This window comes from Argopecten irradians, chromosome 1 (assembly GCF_041381155.1).
Source record: "Argopecten irradians isolate NY chromosome 1, Ai_NY, whole genome shotgun sequence".
Lineage (NCBI taxonomy): Eukaryota > Metazoa > Mollusca > Bivalvia > Pectinida > Pectinidae > Argopecten > Argopecten irradians.
The window spans coordinates 68,982,733-69,005,141 of NC_091134.1; the positions used below are offsets into that span (position 1 = coordinate 68,982,733).

General features: G+C 37.1%; 1 protein-coding gene across 3 annotated transcripts; it reads left to right on the forward strand.

The window, feature by feature from the left end:
• The first annotated feature begins 1,849 nt into the window (after positions 1-1,849).
• LOC138306702 (uncharacterized) lies at positions 1,850-21,514 on the forward strand. 3 transcript variants are annotated; one of them, XM_069247165.1, is made up of 7 exons: positions 1,850-1,952; positions 2,355-2,471; positions 6,653-6,766; positions 6,921-7,073; positions 7,511-7,716; positions 8,075-8,233; positions 9,231-10,056. In XM_069247165.1, exons 1-7 carry the CDS (start codon positions 1,850-1,852, stop codon positions 9,432-9,434), a joined length of 1,056 nt encoding a protein of 351 aa, XP_069103266.1. In that variant the 3' UTR covers positions 9,435-10,056. The 3 variants fall into 3 exon arrangements, 1 of the variants encoding a protein (XP_069103266.1); XR_011205898.1 differs by lacking the exons at positions 1,850-1,952; positions 2,355-2,471; positions 6,653-6,766; ... (1 more) ...; positions 8,075-8,233; positions 9,231-10,056 and adding exons at positions 19,769-19,964; positions 21,372-21,514 and having other exon boundaries at positions 6,960-7,073; XR_011205897.1 differs by lacking the exons at positions 1,850-1,952; positions 2,355-2,471; positions 6,653-6,766; ... (2 more) ...; positions 8,075-8,233; positions 9,231-10,056 and adding exons at positions 19,019-19,152; positions 19,769-19,964; positions 21,372-21,514.
• Positions 21,515-22,409: the final 895 nt, after the last annotated feature.

Below are 22,409 nucleotides of genomic sequence, written 5' to 3' on the forward strand. Positions count from 1 at the left end.
GCCCATAGCTTGATAGAAATTTTACAATCCATCAACCGGTATCAAGAAAGTTATGGCGCTATGTGGTACATGAAATACATGGAGAAAAAGTATTGCATAATAGACAGGTCATGAGGAGGAGATACACTATCAACAAAATAACATAAACAAATATATACAAAACTAAGATTAACATGAGAAAGGTTTTTTTTTTTTTTTTTTTTTACCTATGGGATAGAGTTAAGATTTCATTTACATCTCTTTTTTGCAAGGAGATAATGAGTATAAATTTATCAAATTAGCAGGTCTGTATATACTTACAGTAACCACATGGTTAGGTGGGGAACGATATATTATTAATCTGAAATAAAATTGCGCGTGTCAGCGTTTGCCATCATAGTGAAATCTCTTGTCAAATCCATATATCACACTAATATGTCCACTTAAAAATACTCTTTTCCCCATGATTAACCGTCTAACCCGCGGTTCATAAGGAAAATAACCGAGGTAAGGAAAAGACGGCTCTCACGCGCTTGACAATGACGTAACGTCATCGATATATGCGGAGACTATAGTCGTCATTTATTGTGACGTATTAAGGCGTCTCTGTGATTCCGACGCTTTGGAAATATTAAAGTGTGGGAGACAAATAAACAAACATAGATCTGTCAGTGGACAGGGAATTCTATCCAATCGGACAAAGATATCTGCTCTTCCGGTGAGGATAAGATTTCTCTGTCTTACCCAGCGCAAGACAGTCTGCACGCGTAGACATATAATTCGCGTGCTAAACAGGAAGTTGTAAAAACGTCATATACAAATAAAACATTTGTATCTACATTTTAATTGGACAATCAATATTGCCTTTGACCTTGAGCTCGTGCTTTGCGCGGGCGTGCTCAACTTTGACCTAATGATCATCGCAATCGGAAGTCCACCTGCTTTCACATATTTTGTTGATGTTAACCCGGTAAAACACTGTATTTAAATGGTTTTGAAGCAATATAATATTAATAATTCTTCATTTCAATATGATTTAGATTCTTGTTGGTCACAGTGCAACTAGCTTAGCAAAGTTTGTGACAAAGTTGAAAAAAAACCCTTCAAAATCATAGTCAGTAAATTTGCTATTTGAAATAGGGTAGACTATTAATAGTTTAAACGATTTGTTTTTAATTTATAGGTCGGAAAAAAAGGATAATTCCCTACCTACCCTCGGAGGAGATTCACCAAAGTCTAACCCTCTGAAAGCCTTGGGATAGACAGTCATGAATCTCCTCCTCGAGTAGAGATTTCTCTGTCCTATACTCAAGGCAGGGAGAGATCTTATTAATCTCAATCTTCATGAAAGATTGTGATCGGCCAAAATCTTTCACAAGGGTTGATATGAAAAACCCATGTAAGATTCTTTTAATTCATTTTTATATTTTCTCTCTCTCTTAAATAGATATATATAAAAATATGCAAAACTAAAGATCAGGAGAAACATATCATATGACAGGAATGGACTAAATATGTTATTTTTGTTGTTCATAATAAATCAATAAAGTTATTTATATCTCTAAAAAGATATAAAACAGTATGTCGCACCTTTTTAACATATCTAGATAGAAAATGGAAATAAACATTTTCATAACAGGAAGAATGTAAACTATGCAAACATACACAACAAGGGTACATATTTAAATCATATTAAAGATGATTTATATACTTTGTGTTCTAATACTGAATTTTGACACATTCGAAGTTGTGGGGAAAATGATCAGTATTATATCTGTATTTTCACAATGTTGATAACAACATGTATGATTGTTTTATTTAATTTTGTAGATTCCAAGACGAGACTAGAAGACAGCCAACCAATTCGTTCATGAGAAAGAAAAAATCTGATTGGATAAAGAGCCGGAACTCTATAGCAAAGTTTCTAAACGCAGATCCGGATGACGTCGTCCTTCTTCCGAACGTTACAACAGGTAGTATATCTACAATAAACAATATACCAGAAGGATAAAAATAGTTTGCGACATAGGGCTCATATAAACAAAGGAGTCACAACAATAGGTATTTAAACAGTTTTTCGCTCGTTGACTCCAAGTAAGAGAACCAACTTGATTTTCTATAAGATTATGAAATGAAGCTAAAATGTAGTTTTCTCTCCATTGAGTTCACATATGAGGAATATTGGCAATATAAATGCTATCATCTTTAAGCATCACTTTACGAGTACATGTAAATACATACTCAACGATATATATAACTATATGTATAACTATATGTATAACTAAATGCTGGTGTAATCGTGATGTTACCATGGTTTTCCATATATTGTACCCACCCATTTCAGCATCACATATTACATATCGAGTAAATTACAGGTATTGTCACCATTTTGATGTCAATCCCATTCAAACCAGGAGACACCATTCTCATCACAAATCTGGCATTCCAGTCCACATACAATGCTTGTGTACACATTTTACATTATTTCAGTGGTAAGAAGGATTTGTTTATCTGTACTTTATGTTTATGTAAACGCTGGGTGAAAGAAAGCATGAGGTTTGTGATTAGCAGACAACATCTGCCAGTATAATGTTACTCTTATGTGATATTTACAGTGTTGATACATTGTAGCTACCTACCAAACATGTACTTTTGTGTTGTCAATTTAAATTCATAATCCAAGAATATCTTAGTTGCAAGCTGTAATAGTATACAAATATAGGTGATATTCCTCGAGGCCGAAGGCCGAGGGAAATATCACCTTTCAAAGGTTTAACAATTCCTCGTATTAACCTACAAAAAGTCAATAATTGTTTTGTTATATGAAACGATACAAGTTTTGCTTTTAAGAATAAATTTGAAGCAAGGACTAGCCTAGGCAATGACTAATTAAACAAAAAACAAGAAAATCTTCATTCACATACCAGCACAGTAGGTAAATTTATAGTACTTCTGCTGTACTTCTTCATAATATAACTTTCGACCATATAGCTATATATAACATGTGTAAAAACATCTTTCCTAATCCTACCTTGCTGTTGTCTGCCATGTTTTATTTGACTATTGCCCGATGATCGGCAATGCTCTATTTTGATTGGTCAAAAATTGTGGAAGAGACAGGGAATTCCCTGTGTCTATTTATACCCAGGTTACCGGATTACAATGTCAACCCCTGAACAGGTGTTCATCGGTCTCAGGTAGACATTGCATTGAATTGAATGAAGACCTGACCGAGCGGTCTAGACTAATCATAAAACGGCAAAACTCGTCATATAACAATTAGTGCTTATATATCCAAAGAGAAATGTATACAATTTTGTAGGAGTATATTATGATGGTCCTGTGTCGTACAGTTGCAATTGGTAGTAGACTAAAGGTTACACATTGTGCACACGGTGTGAACTACGAGTGGACACGGAGTGCACGAGGTTTAGACTACAGGTAGACACGGAGTGCACGAGGTTTAGACTACAGGTAGACACAGAGTGCACAAGATTTAGACTACAGGTAGACACAGAGTGCACTACGTGTGAACATGGTGTCCACTACAGGTGGACACGGTGTCCAGGTAAAATGTCCACTACATGCAGACCACAGACAGACTAGATGATGTGCCACAGAGATATGAGAAAATATGTATTTATTCTGCAGTCTATATGGACTTTGACAGATAGAAATATTTATTGCGATCAGAAACAAAATATTTATTGCAACATAAAATTGCCATTAATTACTGGAAATCATTCGTACTGTAATGTTTATTTGAATAGATACATATAAAGGAAAATGTATCCATATATATTATCATGTAATTTAATTTATAAATAAGGACGTTTATTAGAAGTTATAAAAGAAAATTAACTGCGTACGGTAAACCACGTACTGGTTATGTCTCATCAATGGATAGTCCGCATTTTCCCAGTAAAAAATATTTTTCTTAGCTAGTGATATGTAGTTTTAAAGATGGATGGAGTAAGATTTTCAGTGTTAGCAAATCGTCGCCCAAGAGATATTTTGATCGACAAAATATTTTGATTAAAAAGGATATATTGATGGGCATAATAAAAGCAAGGACATATAAACATAAACAACGTAAATTCTTCATAAAATGTTTAACTATGTATGTATGGAATATAGTTTTCTAAACGGCAAGGTGCGCGAAATACATGTAGTTTTAATCCTGTCAAATGTATCTACATGGAACCTGGCGCGTTGCAAAGCATTGGAAATATGAGAAATCGTCCATATAGACGTTAAAAATCTGCATTAGAAATTACATTTTATTGTGTCAACCGATTGAGGAACCTGTAAGCACTGGCTTAAGAGTATCGGGCATGTGGCTGCTCGTGAGCATCAACACTGTTCAAAGGACCGATCGCTAAAATGTAGGTCACATGCCTGATAATAAATCGAACAGACAGAATCAAAATAAATCCAACTTCTACCCATTTAAACTGTAGATTCATAGTTGTTGGTTGATAAGATTCTCAATTTGTCACAATTATTTTAATTCAAGAAACTCTGATAATTTGACAATATCCTATTCTGATCTTCTTTTACAAACCGCGTAAATTACGTGATAACAATGTGTGATCCATACATGTAGTAAACATGTATATTGTACACTTAAAATATGCCAGCTCGAAAGGTAGACCCCTAGGCTAGGAGTGCAGTTGCCATGGTCACTTGGACTTCATACTGTTCCATCAATCACACGGGTATGATAATCTAAAGTACCTAACATTGGTCAGAGTGGGGCCAGGGGCCTGGGGCCTTCTTTGGGCACCCTTCAATATGTTCAGTCAAGTGTATCACAGACTAACAACACCTGTATATATGTAGTACCTATATATAGCATGCTGTACTTAGGTGGCAGCCTCTCTACATACATACATTGTACTCATCACACAAATACGTAGAGTTATACAAAAATGCTAGTCAATAGGGATATGTATTTTAACTGGTAGTGCATTTTAATTTATTTGATAATGAACAAGGACATATACGTCCTTGATAATGAAGCTTTATATATTATAATTAAAAATAATCAAAATACCAAGTGTATAATTAACTAAAACATTTATTTCAAGATTATTGGAATATCATATTTCATCCAATATCTTTTCATTAATTTAATTTTTTTACACTGGCTTTTTGCATATATCAGAAACCTGATTATTATGACTATGTATATAAAATACCATATTACAATGTTGAAAAAGTTCCTAATCTAAATTAATTTTGATTATAATATATACATGCATGTTTCCCCCGGTGAACGGTGTACATGTTTACCCAGGCTCTACAACAAGCATGTACATGTATCTAATAAGAATGGTACTTATGTGTTTCAAACTCATAAACCTATATGATTTTTTAAACGGTAAAGCATATCTTCCATTGAAACAATTTTAAAATTACATATTATATAAAGATACTGCTCCCATTCTCATAAAGCCGTGCAAACACAAAAAGGCAACGATTCTGCCCTCTGGCCATCTATCGATGGTCACCTTTATGAGGTACCTGTATAGCTGGATAATGTGGCTTACCTGTACGTTTGACAAGTTATAATTATTGGACCATGACGCAATATACGGTCTAAAATAACTTGCGGGGTTGGGATCATAAACATATTGTGTTTACCGGTAATTGGGTACTTGTAGGTAGACTAGCCACCAATTAGTGTGGAGGACGTCATATATAGTTTGAAGTGTATTTAATTTTGCATGATCTTTTAAAGACGTTCAGTTTTTAATAAAGAATATGTAATTAAGCTATTTTTACGTACAATACTTTTAGAACTTAAAACAGCATGAAGAAAAATATTATAAAAGTGTATATATTTTAATGAAAGACGATCTTCAAGGGTATCGCTAGACAACTGATTGATAGGCACCAAATCTTTTTATTTAAAAGCTATGTATTACCTGGTATATGATTGTATTACTGATAGCTTATTATAAAAGAAAAAGTGTCTCAAAAGCACAATAGGACTGGATTTTGCTGCAATTCAAAGTTGTTTTTGACTTGTGAAAATATGCTTGTATTTACTATTTCATGTAAATGATATACATATATATTAAATGCAATTTACCCATAAAACATTGACTTTTGAAAACGTAATATAGACAATTTAAGATATGATATGGAAACTACTGATATAAAATTAAATAGACAGAATATAAAGCAATCTTTATTACTTTTGCAGTGAAAAGGTTTTATTCATGTATACTAAAAATTGTATTATATATTAATATATGCTGTACATTAAATTGTAGATGTTGTAATTAAAAAAACAAAACACTAAAAAAATAAAATTATGTATTATTTCAAATTGAAGAACGTATTCTTCCCCGATCCCTAACTGTAACACATCACCTTGACTGTCTAGGTCTGAATGTACCTGGACACCATGTCCACCAGTAGTGGACACCGTGTTCACACGTAGTGCACTCCGTGTGTACCTGTAGTCTAAATCTTGTGCACTCCGTGTCTACCTGTAGTCTAAACGTAGTGCACTCCGTGTGCACAAGGGTGTAACCTTTAGTCTACTACCAACTGTATCAAACCGTACTAAATTATATATACATTTCTCTAAAGAATGAAGAATCTAGAACCCCTTGCATTCATCGTTTTCAATGATTGTGGACTGTTGAATTATTTTACAAAGGTGTGGCAATTAAAACCATCCGTATAACCATACCAATTCACAGTACTACCCAGGTGGTCAATCTGTTCAGAGAGGCGCTTGACAAAGATCCTAACATCCGGGCAGTTGTCATAGGTACAGTATTAAATCCTACTACAATAAATGATCACTGGTTTTAAAAGTGACAGTTAAATCAGTCAGAGGCCTGCCTTCCACGAACGTTCGTTGACATAAATAATATGTACTATTTTTATCAGAACATATGCTAATATGTTTATGTTTGTTTTAGATTATATTACATGCGAGTACGCACTACAACTTCCGGTAGAAGAGATCCTTGATGTATGTCAGCAGTACACGGTTTTCACTATAATTGACGGGGCGCATGCCCCTGGTCAACTTTCGCTTTACTTGGACAAAATGAAGGCGGAATTTTTCACTGGTAGGTTACTTTTGGTAAATTTTGCTACAACTTTAAAATGACTTCAATACTTACTTTGCCTCAGCAATCGTTTTAAACGGGTCAACTAGCATTAACAGAGACCATATGCGTAGTCTTTAGAGACAGATTATAAACTTTGTGGTTCTGTAATTGATCGTTTGTGCAATGTTATCTGGAATTTGTAAATGTTACCTTTGGACACAGATGGCTCTTAAATGTAATTGATATCGTAGTCAAATGAAGATTGGAGATGGTCGTCATTAACCCAAAATGTTTCGCGGTGTTTTTCCGCTCGCTGTGTTACATAAACTGTTCGCCACATAAATAATATGACTCAAGAGTCGATTCGATTTCATTGTCAGTAACAATAATGCCCAATTGACAATAATCATGATAAGGTTATATAAAGCCTGATTATGGCACTGATCTTGATACAGGAAACTTCTATAAATGGATGTTCGCGCCATGGGGCTGTGCTTTCGTGTGGAAGAACAAGAAAGTCAGTTTTCCTTTGAAGTCCCTCACGAGTTCCTCCCCTAAGAATGATATTTTGTCCCAGTTTTACGACCAGAGCTGTAGGAACGAGAGTTGTTACTACTCCCTACCTACTGCAGTACACTACATCAGGAGTAAAGGGGGAATCGTGAGTAGAATATGACATATCCTTATTTGTACTCAGCTAGGTATGTAGAGTGTGGTAACGTCATTTGTACAGTTCATATGTACCTCCAATGGTGTAATAGCGTAAGAAAAACTGAAAACAAAGAAAGGAAATGGCGGGAAGGTTCAGCTTCTGTACGAAGACTTTCCTAATTACATCCACGCCAATAGGAGTTTGGATAATGAATTTATGAGTTATTATTATGATTTTAATGTTAAAGTATGCAATGTCTTAATTTCTTCATTGATATCTGTTAACAAAGTCACCTTACACAATCTACAACATTGTTTGCTGCTGTCCTCTAAACCGGAACAAATTACAAGTTGAGTGTGTTTGATAGGAGAGGATTTCTATGTACAATACCCGACTTTTACAAATGGCGTCCGAGTACTTGGTACGACTGTGGCAGACGAGTACATTAGACGTCCCGTCCTCCATGGAACCGCCATTTATCCGGATGATTCGTCTTCCGAAAATCAACGGATTCAATACTTCTGAGGTATAAATATCATGATGGAACTGGTCCCGATTTTCCGAACCCAACGAAGTAAAACACTAACGTAAATGGATGATGAAGTCTCAGTTTACATTAATTATATATAAAACGTTTATCTAAAAGTAAAGCAGTTCTAATGAAAGTTGGTACAATTGTATTACTGTAAGTACTTTGTGATCTATATGCCCGAAAATGCCTACCATGGTCAGTGTTTGAATTGCGAAGAATAACCTGCTCCCCACAATTTCAAATCGACGGTAGTTACTTATAGAGCGTACCCATACCCGCACTTGTGGAGCACATTATATCTAGAACTACTAAAATCATCGTCCTTCAAGTAGCGGGTTTACTCGACCTTATTAACAGAGGCATTTAATATTTGGCTTCGTAATTTTGTGGCAGAATGAATTAACTAAACTGTCCCTATAAGTCAACAAAAGGTGACATCAGATAGGCAATGTCAAAGGCGATTGTAGCTTTTTGCTTTGGAAAATCAGAATTGTTGGCATCTATTTTGAGGTAGCACAGTAAGGTTTTGATGCCCAATATTACCGATGGTGATACACATTAGTGTTAAGCCTGGCAGGATAGAACATACTACACTTTCAGGCTTGATCGTCCTACGCGGGTATTGTAAATTATTCCTAACACACAAAGGCTTATATACAATTTACATATCGAGCGGATCGGTGAATGGTATGTTTGTGATAGTTATCTGTCCCGCATAGATAGAAATTATTTAAATAACACAAAAATCTGATTTAAAGTAGGATATCAAATTCAATATATTCTTTTGAATAACAATTTTATTTCTCGATATCATTTACAAAGGAGAAAATGACCTAGATACATTTTTCATGATCCAATAAAATAAAGGAAACTGATATGGAATTTTAAAAAGTATATGTTAATTGATAAAGTAAATGTCAAGACTTTTAAAATCGTTTTTATGAAAAAATTCTTTCTGCACACAATTTGCATGACATCTTGTAATTAACAGGACGATATCCAATCCCTGATGGACCTAATTTACCATGACCACCACATAGACGTCTGTCTGAAGTCCGTCAACGATCAGCTGTACGTCCGTTTGTCTGTTCACATCTACAACTGTCTGGATGATTATAAGAAACTTGGGAATGCTGTCTTGTTACTGATGGAGAAGAGGAGAAACGGGAATCACGCCTGTTCATTATCTAAATAATAGATTCCTTTCTGCAAACTTAAATTGTACAGAATTCCTATGGCTTAGCGTTAGGAGTAATATGTGACTATCACACTGGCCGACTCTAGTTCCAATTAGCGTACTCAGATTTGTGTTTCTTTGAAGGAAATATATAAATTGATGTCATGTGTTGTAAGTTTTATTTCTACATCATCCGATAACATATATTTTGACGACTCTCCTAGACAAAAATCAGAAAAAATCACCTAATACCATGGTTTCACATCAACCCTTTCACATTGTACCTTGTTACGCTAACCCAAAGGCACCAGAAGAGGCAAATTTAGCCCTATTTCTATGCGTCTTTTACACATGTTGTATATAATGTAAGAAAATATAAACACACAAGTCCTCGTTTATAATATACGAGTAATACCGGTAAATTGCCGGATATATTTGCCTACATTACCTGCGTTTGACATCAACTAGACCGTTTTCTTTACACATTTTCACTAATAATTAAACAAAATTAATTTGAAAAAGAAAGAGACATCGATAATAAATGAAGACAACATTACATTTTGTATATTGATTTAATGAGTACAATCCGTGCATTCATAATACAATTATAGCATTTTAATGAGATCGATGCATGTTTTTATTAACCAAAGAAAACTTATCGACCGAGGACGTAGTCCAAGGTTTATAATTTTTCTTTGGTCAATGGAAACATGCATCGACCGAATTCAAAATGCTACAATTGTTTTATTATTTGATTTTTTTATAAGCAATAAATAAAAAGACATAAAACAATCTAGTGTATACATCTGCATTTGTATTTCAGGATATATTACCAGAAATTGAATAAGTAAATAACAAAATTGATCATACCAATGTTACGAGGATTAAGATACAGTTTTCCTTTTAATCCTGCTTTCCAGATACATATACAGTAGAAGATGGCGAATGCATCATCATACTGTAGTTTTCATAGTTCTCAATGTCCGATAAATGACGTGTGTAGCTTATATTACTGTAGTGAAATTGCCCAGGGATGTCAAGCGTCCCGAAGACCCCTGACCAAACACTACCGGTAGTGACGTCGGGGCTCCCGCTTGAGCCCCAGTTCCAGACCTAGCCCCAACCTAAACGGACGTGTGTGTTGTTTACCATCCCTGTATTGGAGCTATTTGGAGCATGACACAGCCCAACGATGGCGTCTACGCTTGCCGTCGAGCCCGCGACGCGGAGTAGGTGAGCCAGTCATTCAGCGGACTGCGTTACATTCAGTTTTTACAACATTGGCGACGAGGATAAACTGGTCGGGGACGACTATGTGTGAACCACATGCGCGGTAGCACGTCGTAGTAGCACACACGTGTACCCCAGTGATTAGTATATTGCGAGTTGGTACTGTTATTATTTGTGTATATTTATTTGGTTACTATTTTTTCATTTATATTTACAAAGCAACCATTTTTCGGCCCTGTATTCTATTTTTCGTTTTTTGTTTGTGCCAAATTACTTTTGGAAGGTGAATATTTAGTGTCATCTCAGAGCGAGACTCGCACTGGGTACTTCCTCTAATATACTTCCTGTTTCCGGTTGCTATATTCAGCTGATATTTGTTTATATATTTTGACAAACCTGATTGTGATTGCTGTGATACTATGATATTGTAGTATCATTTAGCTTTTGTACTCATATTTTACTGGTTGGTTTTCTAAATTGAGTTAACTGTTTATAGTAAAAAAGGTGTGATATTCACATATTTCTTGTTAAAATTTCTGTCGGTGTCAATCAGATTTTGACTTGTATTTATTCTATGTTTTTTATCAACTAGGAGTAATTTTGTATTTGTTTATACTTGACACTGAGTTTATATTTTTCAGGTTTGTATGAAATAAAACAATATACACTTGTATACTCTGTCGGTACCGATAGCAGTTATACTTCTATACAGTGTTATTTTTTATTTTTAGTACAATTATATTTATATTCGGGTTACGATTATAAGAATTGGATAATTTGTTTGCCGGTGTCGACATCAAATTTACTTATAGTATCTGTGATCGGTTTCGATTACAGTTATTTTTCCCACATTTTGTCAATATATAAGGAGGGGAGGAGTGTGGTGTGTCATGTGTTGTGATATCATTTCAGCACTCTACTCTGTACCTTGCTAAGAATTCCTGGGATATTGTCTTCATATATTTTTGAGGTAAACTTCAATATATATATATATGTATATATATATTAGTCAGCATGGCTAGAAGACCGCCTCCAGTCTATCCATTACGAATCAATTTCTGTCAAGAGGAGGATTTCCATATACTTCCCCGTGTTGGTAAAAATGTGGCAAAGCAGATAAGTAGGTTTAAGGACCTCTACGGCAACATTACACCAAAGACCCTTTCGCAGATACCCAATGTGAAGGTCACAAGGTCATTGTTTGACCTGATTGATTTTACACCAAACCCTAAACTATCTGGTCTCGAACCAGGTATGAGAACAACATCCAAGACTTTTGCGGAGAGGGTAAATGCTGTATTAGATAGCCGAGAAAACAATGCACAGCGACAGAGCAAAAGTCGAAAAGTGTCGGATGTGACATTTGAGTGTACACACAGTGACAACCTTTCATTCAGAAAATCCACCAAGCAATCCAGCAAGTACTATCTCGACAGCGAGGATAATTCATCATCACGTAGGTCACACTCACGTCGACATACATCCAGACGATTCCATTCACCTCCAGTCTCCACTAGACGGTCTCGTCGAGTGGACTCGTCTCACTCAGATTCAGACTCAGACTGGGATAGATGCTATCGCTATGCGCACAGAAGGCCACATTGGGATACGACACCATCTGACTGCGATAGTGATGATGATGTTGATTATGGTCGGAGATCGACCAAATCTCGCGACTGGGATAAACGCTATAGGCGCAGAAGGCCATGTCGGGATACGAAACCATCTGATAGCGATAGTGATGTTGATTATGGTCGGAGATCGACCAAATCTTGCAGAAGTCTCGATTCCCGAACTTTACCTAAGACATTGAAATTCAATGGAACCTCTGATTTGTTATTATTCAAACAGAAGTTTACGAGATATTCGGATAATGAGGAATTGAGCAACCGAGCACGAAAAGATGCATTTTGTGGGGCCATGGCCGGTAAAGCTAGGGATTTCTACAGTGCAGTCATGAAAATGGATGGCGAGATTTCCTATAGAAGACTCCTCCGTCAATTTGACTGCCGGTTTAAATCGGATGAATCACCAGAGACCGCACAGACCAAGTTTCAGCTTGCGGAGCAACGCAAAGACGAAGACCTATATAATTGGGGGGATAAGATCCTGTTACTAGCATCAAAGGCATTTCGTGATCGACACGAAGTGTGCGTTGAGAACCAAGCAATATAACATTTTTGCCTTGGCTGTAGAGATCAAGAGGCTGGATTGTATGTAGGCATGGGTAAACATAAATCCATTGATGAGGCAATAGATGCGATGGAGCGGTACCAATGCACACGTAGAAGGCAAGAGAGGCACACGACGGACTCTACCTCAAACAGGTACAAGACAGCATCTCGCCAGCCATGCAGAAGACAGACTAAACTTGAGGACAACTGGTCATCTTTAACATCGTTTTCCAGTGAGGATGAAGAGACTCCATATCCTTCAGCAAAAGAGGTCAAATCACGACACAGCGATCTACGCCACGGTGACGTGACAAAAACTAAGTTGCAGTCCTCCATGAAACTAATGACGGGTCATGAGAGATGCTTGCCTGCACGAGTGGATAAATAAACAAAGCTGTGGATACAATGATTACCAAAATCCCTGTTATCCTCGACAAGTCAGGGTGCAATGCAAAGTATGACTGGAGTCGGTCATCTGCACCAGCAGGACAGGGTTATGGATCTGGCCAACCCCGATATTCTAGTAAAGAATGTCCCAGTAAGATGGGACATAAACCAAAGTTATCAACAAATGACGAGCTAAAAATTGAAAATATTATTGTGGCTGGTTCCATGGTGGATGTCACGGGAAATGGTTCAGAGATTGACTCAAGCCTGGTGAGGTACATGATCATGGAAAGGAGGTCGTTATTCCTGGGGACATTCAAGGAACGGTCAACCTTAAGGTAAATAGGCCTGAATATGTTCATGGTCATGAAACTGTCATTCACAGGTTGCTAGCTCTGGTGGCACTCTCTCATATGAAGGCCATAAGTGCAAACCCAGAGCCAGTGTCGGTTTTTTCCATGCAGAAGGGTTCCCCACTTGTGTCAGGATATCCAATGATTCCAATACAAAAGAGTCCAACTGCACTTCTTCATTACTTAGATGGCTCATATGTCCTTGATATCAAGCCTCCTTGCTCCAACATACCAGAGGGACCCCCGGATATATCTCGCCAGATTGTTGATGTTGGAATGGCAGAGCCCTATACTATGGGGCCTCGGGACCGAAAAGGGTTGTTGAGCTGCAGTCATTTCTGCGTACTCTCTATGCTAGTTTAGCTAGAGATTGTCCAGCTTCCCCTGACATCTCGAGGGATAAGGCTTCATGTCCAAGCCCTGTCTGGGCCAAAGAACCACAAAGCCTAAATATGGCTCCCCAGGAAACTGTGTCGCATTCCCGAGGGCGGGAACACAGATTAGATCATGCGGTAGCAGTGACCTTGGTCTTAAGACAAGGTCAGGTTCAGCAGACTGAGTATCTGGGATCAAGACCTGAACAAAACAAAACAAAGGAGTGCGTGGAACCATTGTCTACGCAACAAGGTTATAGGAATTGCTGTATCCCCTTGAAAGGGTCCAAGAAGGACTGTTTGGGTTGGACGGCAGCGTTAAGGCCTCAAGTGGCAATTCGTGATAACCTGAATCACATCAACCAATACCGGCTGATTTCCCAGGTAACAAAGGTACGAAGGAAAGCCATCATCACTGTATGTCGGACCCTAGATGAACCAATACCTGATTGGATCATCCCGGACCTGGTGAACAATGCAAAGGCCCTAATGCACTGGCAATGCCCGACGGTGACAACTACAGCTGAGCCAAATACTGTAGTGCCGGAGCTTATGGAAAATTATGGGCCAACCATCTCTCAGTCAGCCCTTTTGTCATCGGTACACGATGACATGTGTTTCCACCCTGAATATGGTGGGGTATTACCAGAAGAGGAAATGGAGGACTTTCTACCTTGTGACAGCCCCTTCCCTGTAGACAAGACCTGTGGTAGACTTTGGTTATCAGAAACCACATTGGTACTGGACATAAAGGATTCCCTTGAGGCTGGGTACTGCCCGAGGGTATTTGGGAGAGTATCAGTATTCTGTAACCTTAACAACTACCCTAGCGAAGTTGAGATCTCCCAGACCAACAGGGAGGGTTTCCACGGGGACGTTGGAACCTACCTAAATGGGCCGTTGTCATCTGAAGATAATCACTCCATCCTGAGGCTGACAAAGCAGCCAGAGGTTAAAGTCTTAAGTGAAGTCGGTATAGACCAAGCAGTGACTTTCCCTGATCTCCAGTATAAGCAGGAACATGAACCACAGGTTATCCAGCCCTACCAGGTTATGAGGTTGCACTTCCCGGTACTGTGTGACCCAGTTCCCCAATGGCATTTTGCATACCTGTACACCCTAAGGTCCAGGAGACATCATAAACCGCTTCGCGATTTATTTAGCGTACATATACTGTTATATCTCCATAACATAAAGAATCTATTCAAGTTAATCCTTAAATAACTGATACCCAAAACGTGACCACTATGACGTCACTAATGTTGAAGTGGTGACGTCAACTGATCACCGTCAAAATGGCTGTTCCTTCTTATGGATTAAATCGTCGTTGATAAACGGGTTCCCTGGTCTAGGTTTTAACCAATGTTAATGCAGATACCCTACATTGAGTTGATAATGTAAATATAAACACGATTATACATCAGTTATAATTCAAATGATGGGTATCATTTATGCTCTGTCATATAGACGTTATGCGAAGAGGTAGGTAGGGGTATGGGGAAGCTGACGGGAAATTGTCACGATGTAATAACTATTTTACCCCTTTGGTAACTAAAAACGTATATATGAATGGTTAAATGGAGGTCACGATATTAAGGTTTATAACCATGCGAAAATAATACACAAAATTAGAACAGTGGTGATTTTATATTGTCTTCACTGTATAATCGTACTATACTAGACTCCCCTGATCAGTGCTCGAGCAATAAACACGGATTTTGGCTGTGAAAAATAAAATAGTAAGCAATGGCTAAATTTTGTATTATTTTAACTTAGGACAAAATTTTGGCGAATATTTTCAACAAAATTAAGTAAGTTCACGTGTTTGGTTTGTTTACGACAGCAAGTCAAAGACCACTGCCAAAATGGTGGAAATTGCGTAAGACCAGTCCCCGAACACGTCAAAAAATGAAACATTATATTTATGACAAGATTTCTACATATTCTGGTCTATTAAGATATTTTTTCTAAAAATCAACAACAAAAACTATTTTCTAAATTCACAACACAACCTGAACTTCATATTCGACAAAAATCAAAGCCAACTATATCGTACCTCGGAAATCATTGGTTAACACGCGTTTAAACGAGCTGGAATTGAACCAAAATGAAAAAAAATCATAGCTAAGGCGAAAAAACATGTTGTAAGTGCTAGTTCTGAGATGTTTTGCTATCTTATAACATAATTATTTGTCTTAAGATATTTCTAACTATCATACGATGTTACTTATTTTGTTGATCGTAAGTGTTTGCCGGATCTAATATTTTCTTTCAAACATAACCACATTAAACAAGTAACAGGAAATATACACTATTCTAATAAATTTCCTTGGTGGCCAGTAAGTCTTTCAAATGTACACAAAGTTATGTTAGACATACAGCCGGTCATATCACGTGTATTTATACGTCATCTATATTCTGCAGCGTTACGTGTATACAAATGTGGTTTTTTTCTGACTGTACACAAATGTTAGTCAGATTATATTTTGCATGCTCAAATTTTGTATGCTTGAGCATGCAAGCATGCAGGGGCGCTACGCCACTGAGGACTGAGCTTATACTGCCAAGTCCAAGAATACAATGGCACTGCATCAGCGGAACCGGCTGGGCAGTTCATACATTGCTGAGACGGTTCATAAACACCCACTGTAGTATGTCTGGAAGGACTAACCCTTTCCATCACAATGGCACTCATTGTCGGACCCTGTGGGTCATTGCCTGGGGTCAGCTTGTCCGGGAATTGGACTTAACTTACTCACCGGTAACTCGAGGGCACCCATACAGTATCCCATATCTGTTGGGCTATGCCCCACAGCGGATAGCAGAGGACCTCAGGGACCTCGACATGGCAGTCGTCCTAGGACTGACAAATGAGAACCCTTCTCGTCTGTCTGACTAGGATGACCAGCTCATTCCCGACCCCGGAGACGGTGGTTCCCTGACGCCCGGAGACGGTAACAATTGGATATCTCTGGACCGATAACGGCCCAGCCAGATGTATCACTCGAACCGGTGCCGGTTCACTGAAATAGAAATCCCCAGGACTTCTTTGATCCCTAAACCTACCACCAATTCCCAAATATAAAGTGGGGAGGAATGTAGTGAAATTGCCCAGGGATGTCAGGCGTCCCGAAGACCCCTGACCAGACACTACCGGAAGTGACGTCGGGGCTCCCACTTGAGCGCCCGGTTCCAGACCTAGCCCCAACCTAAACGGACGTGTGTGTTGTTTACCATCCCTGTATTTGAGCTATTTGGAGCCAGACACAGCCCAACGATGGCGTCTACGCTTGCCGTCGAGCCCGCGACGCGGAGTAGGTGAGCCAGTCATTCAGCGGACTGCGTTACATTCAGTTTTTACAAACATTACTGTCTAGAATATAAATAAAAGCACCGCCCGTACGTGTATAATAATTACATCTTTGTATTTGTAGCTCTGACGTTGTTTAAAATGTTTCATTTCTTCCCAAGACTACCGACAGAGAGGCAAACCCGTCTACATTGTATCTATCATTCGTTGTGTTTGACGAAAATGTGGTACCAACAAAATCAGCATCTTAGAAACGCTTAATTCATCAACGTTATAATGCATGTCGCATTCAAACGCTTAAATGACTTCGACGCTTTGATGCACTGAATCGGGAAATCCATATCTATATATATGTATGTATGTATGTATGTATGTATGTATGTATGTATGTATGTATGTATGTATGTATGTATGTATGTATGTATGTATGTATGTATGTATGTATGTATGTGTGCGTGCGTGCGTGCGTGTGCGTGTGTGTGTGTGTGTGTGTGTGTGTATGTATGTGCGTGCGCGTGCGCGTGCGCGTGTGTATGTATGTATGTGTGAATAACTTTGGCGTCATATGGAAATATATTTTATAAGGACTATAATTGAAATTGGCGTTGTCTCACTTTGTATATTAATATAACATAATGTTATTTGTGTATACATTAAAATGCATTGAATATATATGTATATTAATAGGCGTAGCTTGATGTCCAATCCATTTGATGTATATAAACACAATGCAATTTTGTTCAAATTGAAAAAGCTATCACAGCTACATAATGATAAAGGAATATTTATGGTCGTTCTCAGTGGATATCTGTCGTTTTGTGGCTGATATCGAAGGCAGCTAAGTACTTAGCTTAATTTATGCATACCAATACTTGCACATATATTTTGTACGAGTTTTCTCTCTTTGATCTAGTACCCAAATTTATTGTAAGGATTACTTCCTTTTAATGATAGGAGTAAAGGATCATGGGTAAAGAAAAATGTTTGTTGGTGGAGGAAAGCCGGAGTACCCGGAGAAAAACCACCGGTCAGCGGTCAGTACCTGGCAACTGCCCCATATGGGATTCGAACCCGCATCCCAGAGGTGGAGGGTTTGTGGTAATATGTCGGGACATCTTAACCACTCGGCCACCGCGGCCCCCAAAAATTATTTAAGAACAGTGGCACCTCTTATCAAATAATTATTATTAAGAAGAGAAAGAGATAGGAGAGAGTTATAACTACTAAGATTGTGTTTTGCATGTTATTGTCCTAGATGTGAATGTGTCTAAAGAATTTATCATATCTACATTAATAAGACAATTTATTATAGAGTATATAAATGCATCCAAGTAGTAAATTTTAACAACATGATATCAATTTCATTACACACCAAACTGCGTCTATGCTGTATCTTAAGTATATATAACTATTCCACACTCATCTTCGTGGTACAGAGGATGAGCGTTACATACATTATTTTATAGTCACAAGTTATAGTAACGAAAGACCCATGATAACTAAAAGGTATGTAATATTATCCGTATTTCAGTGTAATAAAGCTATGTGACAGTTCATCCATGACTAAGCATAAGATAAGCAGTGTAAAGTCAGTTTTGGAATCATGCGTTATATACACGAACATTCATTTTGATTTTTTTTCCACAAGTCTATTCTATTATTTACCATGTACTGTGCTGCGCAAAATCAAGCATTGTCAATTCTACTCCATTGTTAATGGTTCGGGTAAAGCGGTTTTGACAACCCTGACCTTGTTGAATTTTGTCTGACTAATTAATAGGTAGACAATTACTGTTCGGAGAAGACAAATTGGGTATTAACTGCTCGACAATATCTAGGTCAATACCGACAAGGTCGAAAATGGGATTGGATCGAAGGAATCTATACAACTAGTCAATTATTGTACAGGTTTGTTGAATGGTGACATTAACGCTCCATTAAACATTGAAGTCGTTTCTATGGCGGTTTGGTAGTAGGATATGTATGTGCATGATATGAGAAATGCAATTTAATGATAGAACTATTGTATTTTAAAGTATATGTTTTGTTGTGATATATGGCCTTATTTAAGGTAAAGAGTTTAGTTGCATTTAATTTTTTTACGTAATGTTATATGTTACCCAATTAGTGAATGTTTATTATGTCATTTTTCTGATGAAATTGACAGTACTGAAGTTCACATCGTACTAGTCACCGAAACGTCACGCAAGAAACTGGTTGTGAATAGCACTACATTAGCCATAATTGATAACCCGAAGAAAATATTAAGAATACGTTTTAATTGTTTGTGTAATCAAACATATTGACATGCACTAAAAAGCACTTTTTCGAACTGTTATATAATAATTGTTTTAAATCTTAAAATATGGAACACAACTTTTAATAGTAATCAAGATGAATTGATTTTCGAGACCCCTATTAAATATGTTATGCATGCTTGATCATCCAATGTATTCCATACTAGATATTTGTTTGACATGGATGGATGCCCACACGTTATTAACTAGGCCCCGTGTCATTGCAGGAAGTGAATAGGTTCAGATTGCACAGTAAGCTTCAGAAAGGCTGATCGTCGGCGAAATGTCGGATCTCTTGAAAGACTTCCCAGAGTTTGGATCTAAACTGCGCGAGACTGACTTTGTTCTGGAGGAGGGCTACACTTTCATCAATAATGGCTACATGGGAGCTGTACCTAAGTCAGTGATAGCAGCGGAGCAAAAGTAGGTATAGTGTAATAACATATGCTTTCCAAACTGTTATCTGAGGCCGAGACAACGTAACACATGTTAACGAATATTTAGTCTACAAATGTTTAAATTTATTTAAATACGAGACAAATATCATTCATTACGAATGTACATAATGTATGACAATAAAAAATTAAACCGACAATGCTTAGATATATTTGAAATCAATTCTACGAAGGATAGACCCATGACTTGGTGCGCCAACGATTTTCTATTGAATATTAACCAGAATGTTGGTAATAACTATTTTATTACTATCATGACTTAACGTGTTGTTCTCCACAGAGACCATCAGATGTGATCGAACAATGTTTTAATTTGCATTCGACTAACCTCGGCTGATTCCGGCATCCTTGGCACGGGGTCTGCCGAGAAGTTACGAGTGTCACAATTGTTTTGCTAATAATGTCATGCGCAAAGTCACGCTTTACGCTGAGATTAAAACAGTTTTGCTGCGAAATATGATATGTTCTAGTAACTCAAAGGACAATGAAACACAGCCATTAAATAATTTTCACGGTGTATCTTTTAAATCTCGTGATTACGTTTCTTTATGAGATAACATTACACACACACAATAAGATGGAGTTAAAGCTACCTATTTAATTTCTGATTTTATTTTGTATCCATAAGAAAAGGTAGATAAAAATCTACTATTGTATTCCATTCATGTTGACATAACACAGAAGTCATAGGATACAAGCCATGTACTGAAGTTATGGGAAACTGGACATTGCAATTCGAGTTTTTCTCTTCTAGTGGCACAAAAGACTAGTGAAAAACAAAATGGCTGTCACCGGACTTAAAAAAGCTTAACACAAAAAAAAAAAAAAAAAAAAAAAAAAAAAACAACAAAACAATATTTCACGTCAATCCTCATGCCCGATAATCCAGAGGTTACTATCACTGACCTTATATCCACTCACCTGGACTATCTCAAAGTAAAACTGGAAAATCGAAATGCTCAACAGTAGTCTTTTTTTTCTAATTATGAGGATGCCTGTTTAGCTTGTATTTGCTTGTTTGCATCAATAACGGGTTCGACAATCTTTTCGTAGACCATTTATTTTCTTCAGATTTGATATTGTTAATTTTTTTCTTATGATTTTAAAATGTATTTATTTATAATTCATCTTTTGAAATACTGTCTGAAAAAATGAATATTGTGCAATTTTATCTCCTCCTTTTCTTTCATTTTTGATAATTGTAATATCCCATAAAGCCTCCCCTTTAAGGACAGGTACGTTTCCAACTCTAAAAAATAGTGATAAATAGTTACTCTCTAGGATAATACTATATCTGAATAAGTTTAAGGAACATTATTGACACAATGATATCGAATGTGAAGAGACAAGAAAAAAAGTTCTTTGTTTATTCCAGGTTGCGCGATAGAGTAAAGAGACAACCCTCTTCCACGGTTATAAGAAACAAAATTCCGGAATGGACAAACAGTCGGAACGTCGTAGCTGACTTTCTTAATGCTGATCCAAGCGATATTGTTCTTGTGCCGAATGCAACAACAGGTATCAAATGTTTACCATAGTATTGAATGAGATGGTAGAAATCATTTACCTTTGAACCTAAGGTTTCAACTACTGTTCATCTATGGAACAATTTACCTACTACAATAAGACAGTCCTTAAAATTATCTTGATAGTGACAAAAACAAACCGGCGGATCAATATCATCTGTAGAAACCATAAAGCACAAATCTATCATCCTATTCTCCAATTACAATATAGAAGCATAAACGCAAATCTTTCTGATAGACACCTTAGTGATGATCTATTTTATTACTGTGATTACATCGGAACACATTTTCATTTGCTTGTTATAATTAGACTGAGAGAACAACATATCTGGACGTTCAATTATGACTGAAATGTTGGTTGTTTATTGTGGGGGTAGTCCAGGCCTTTCTGTGCAAAGGAAATGACGTAAATATATTGGCTATACCAGATAAATGTACAATTACATGATATGTTTTCCTCGTTATATAAGTAAATTTCTATGGCATCACACTATCAGAGTGGAGTCACTGATGGTAATGTCTCGGTTGAAGTTGCTAGAGGTGACAAAGTCATGGTACAGTATTATTGATGATTCCCACAAACTACACCTCAAGTTAAGTTCGGGTATTACTGTAGTGTTTTTACGTAGTAACAGGATTTATTATAAAAAAAAACTTACTTTAAGAAGTGCATTGCTAACTAAAGGAATACATAGTCAGTCACGCAGAACAGTGGGTTAATCCGGGTATATGCTATTTACAGTTACATGCATCATAGGTCCATTTGGCAATAACTTATTTGAACAAACTGGGGCTACAGTTTGAAGTCCGCGGTTATGGTTAAATGTATTTATTGCCGTTATATGTTACATTTTGAGTCCTTACTTTGCCCTTAACTGGTGAAATGG

Excerpts from the sequence above, each read along its gene's own strand:
- LOC138306702 (XM_069247165.1), top strand. The coding sequence starts at position 1,850 with ATGAGAAAGAAAAAATCTGATTGGATAAAGAGCCGGAACTCTATAGCA. Across the intron at positions 7,717-8,074 it reads TCAGGAGTAAAGGGGGAATC|GAGAGGATTTCTATGTACAA; the intron begins GTGAGTAGAATA and ends TGTGTTTGATAG. Across the intron at positions 8,234-9,230 it reads ACGGATTCAATACTTCTGAG|GACGATATCCAATCCCTGAT; the intron begins GTATAAATATCA and ends TGTAATTAACAG.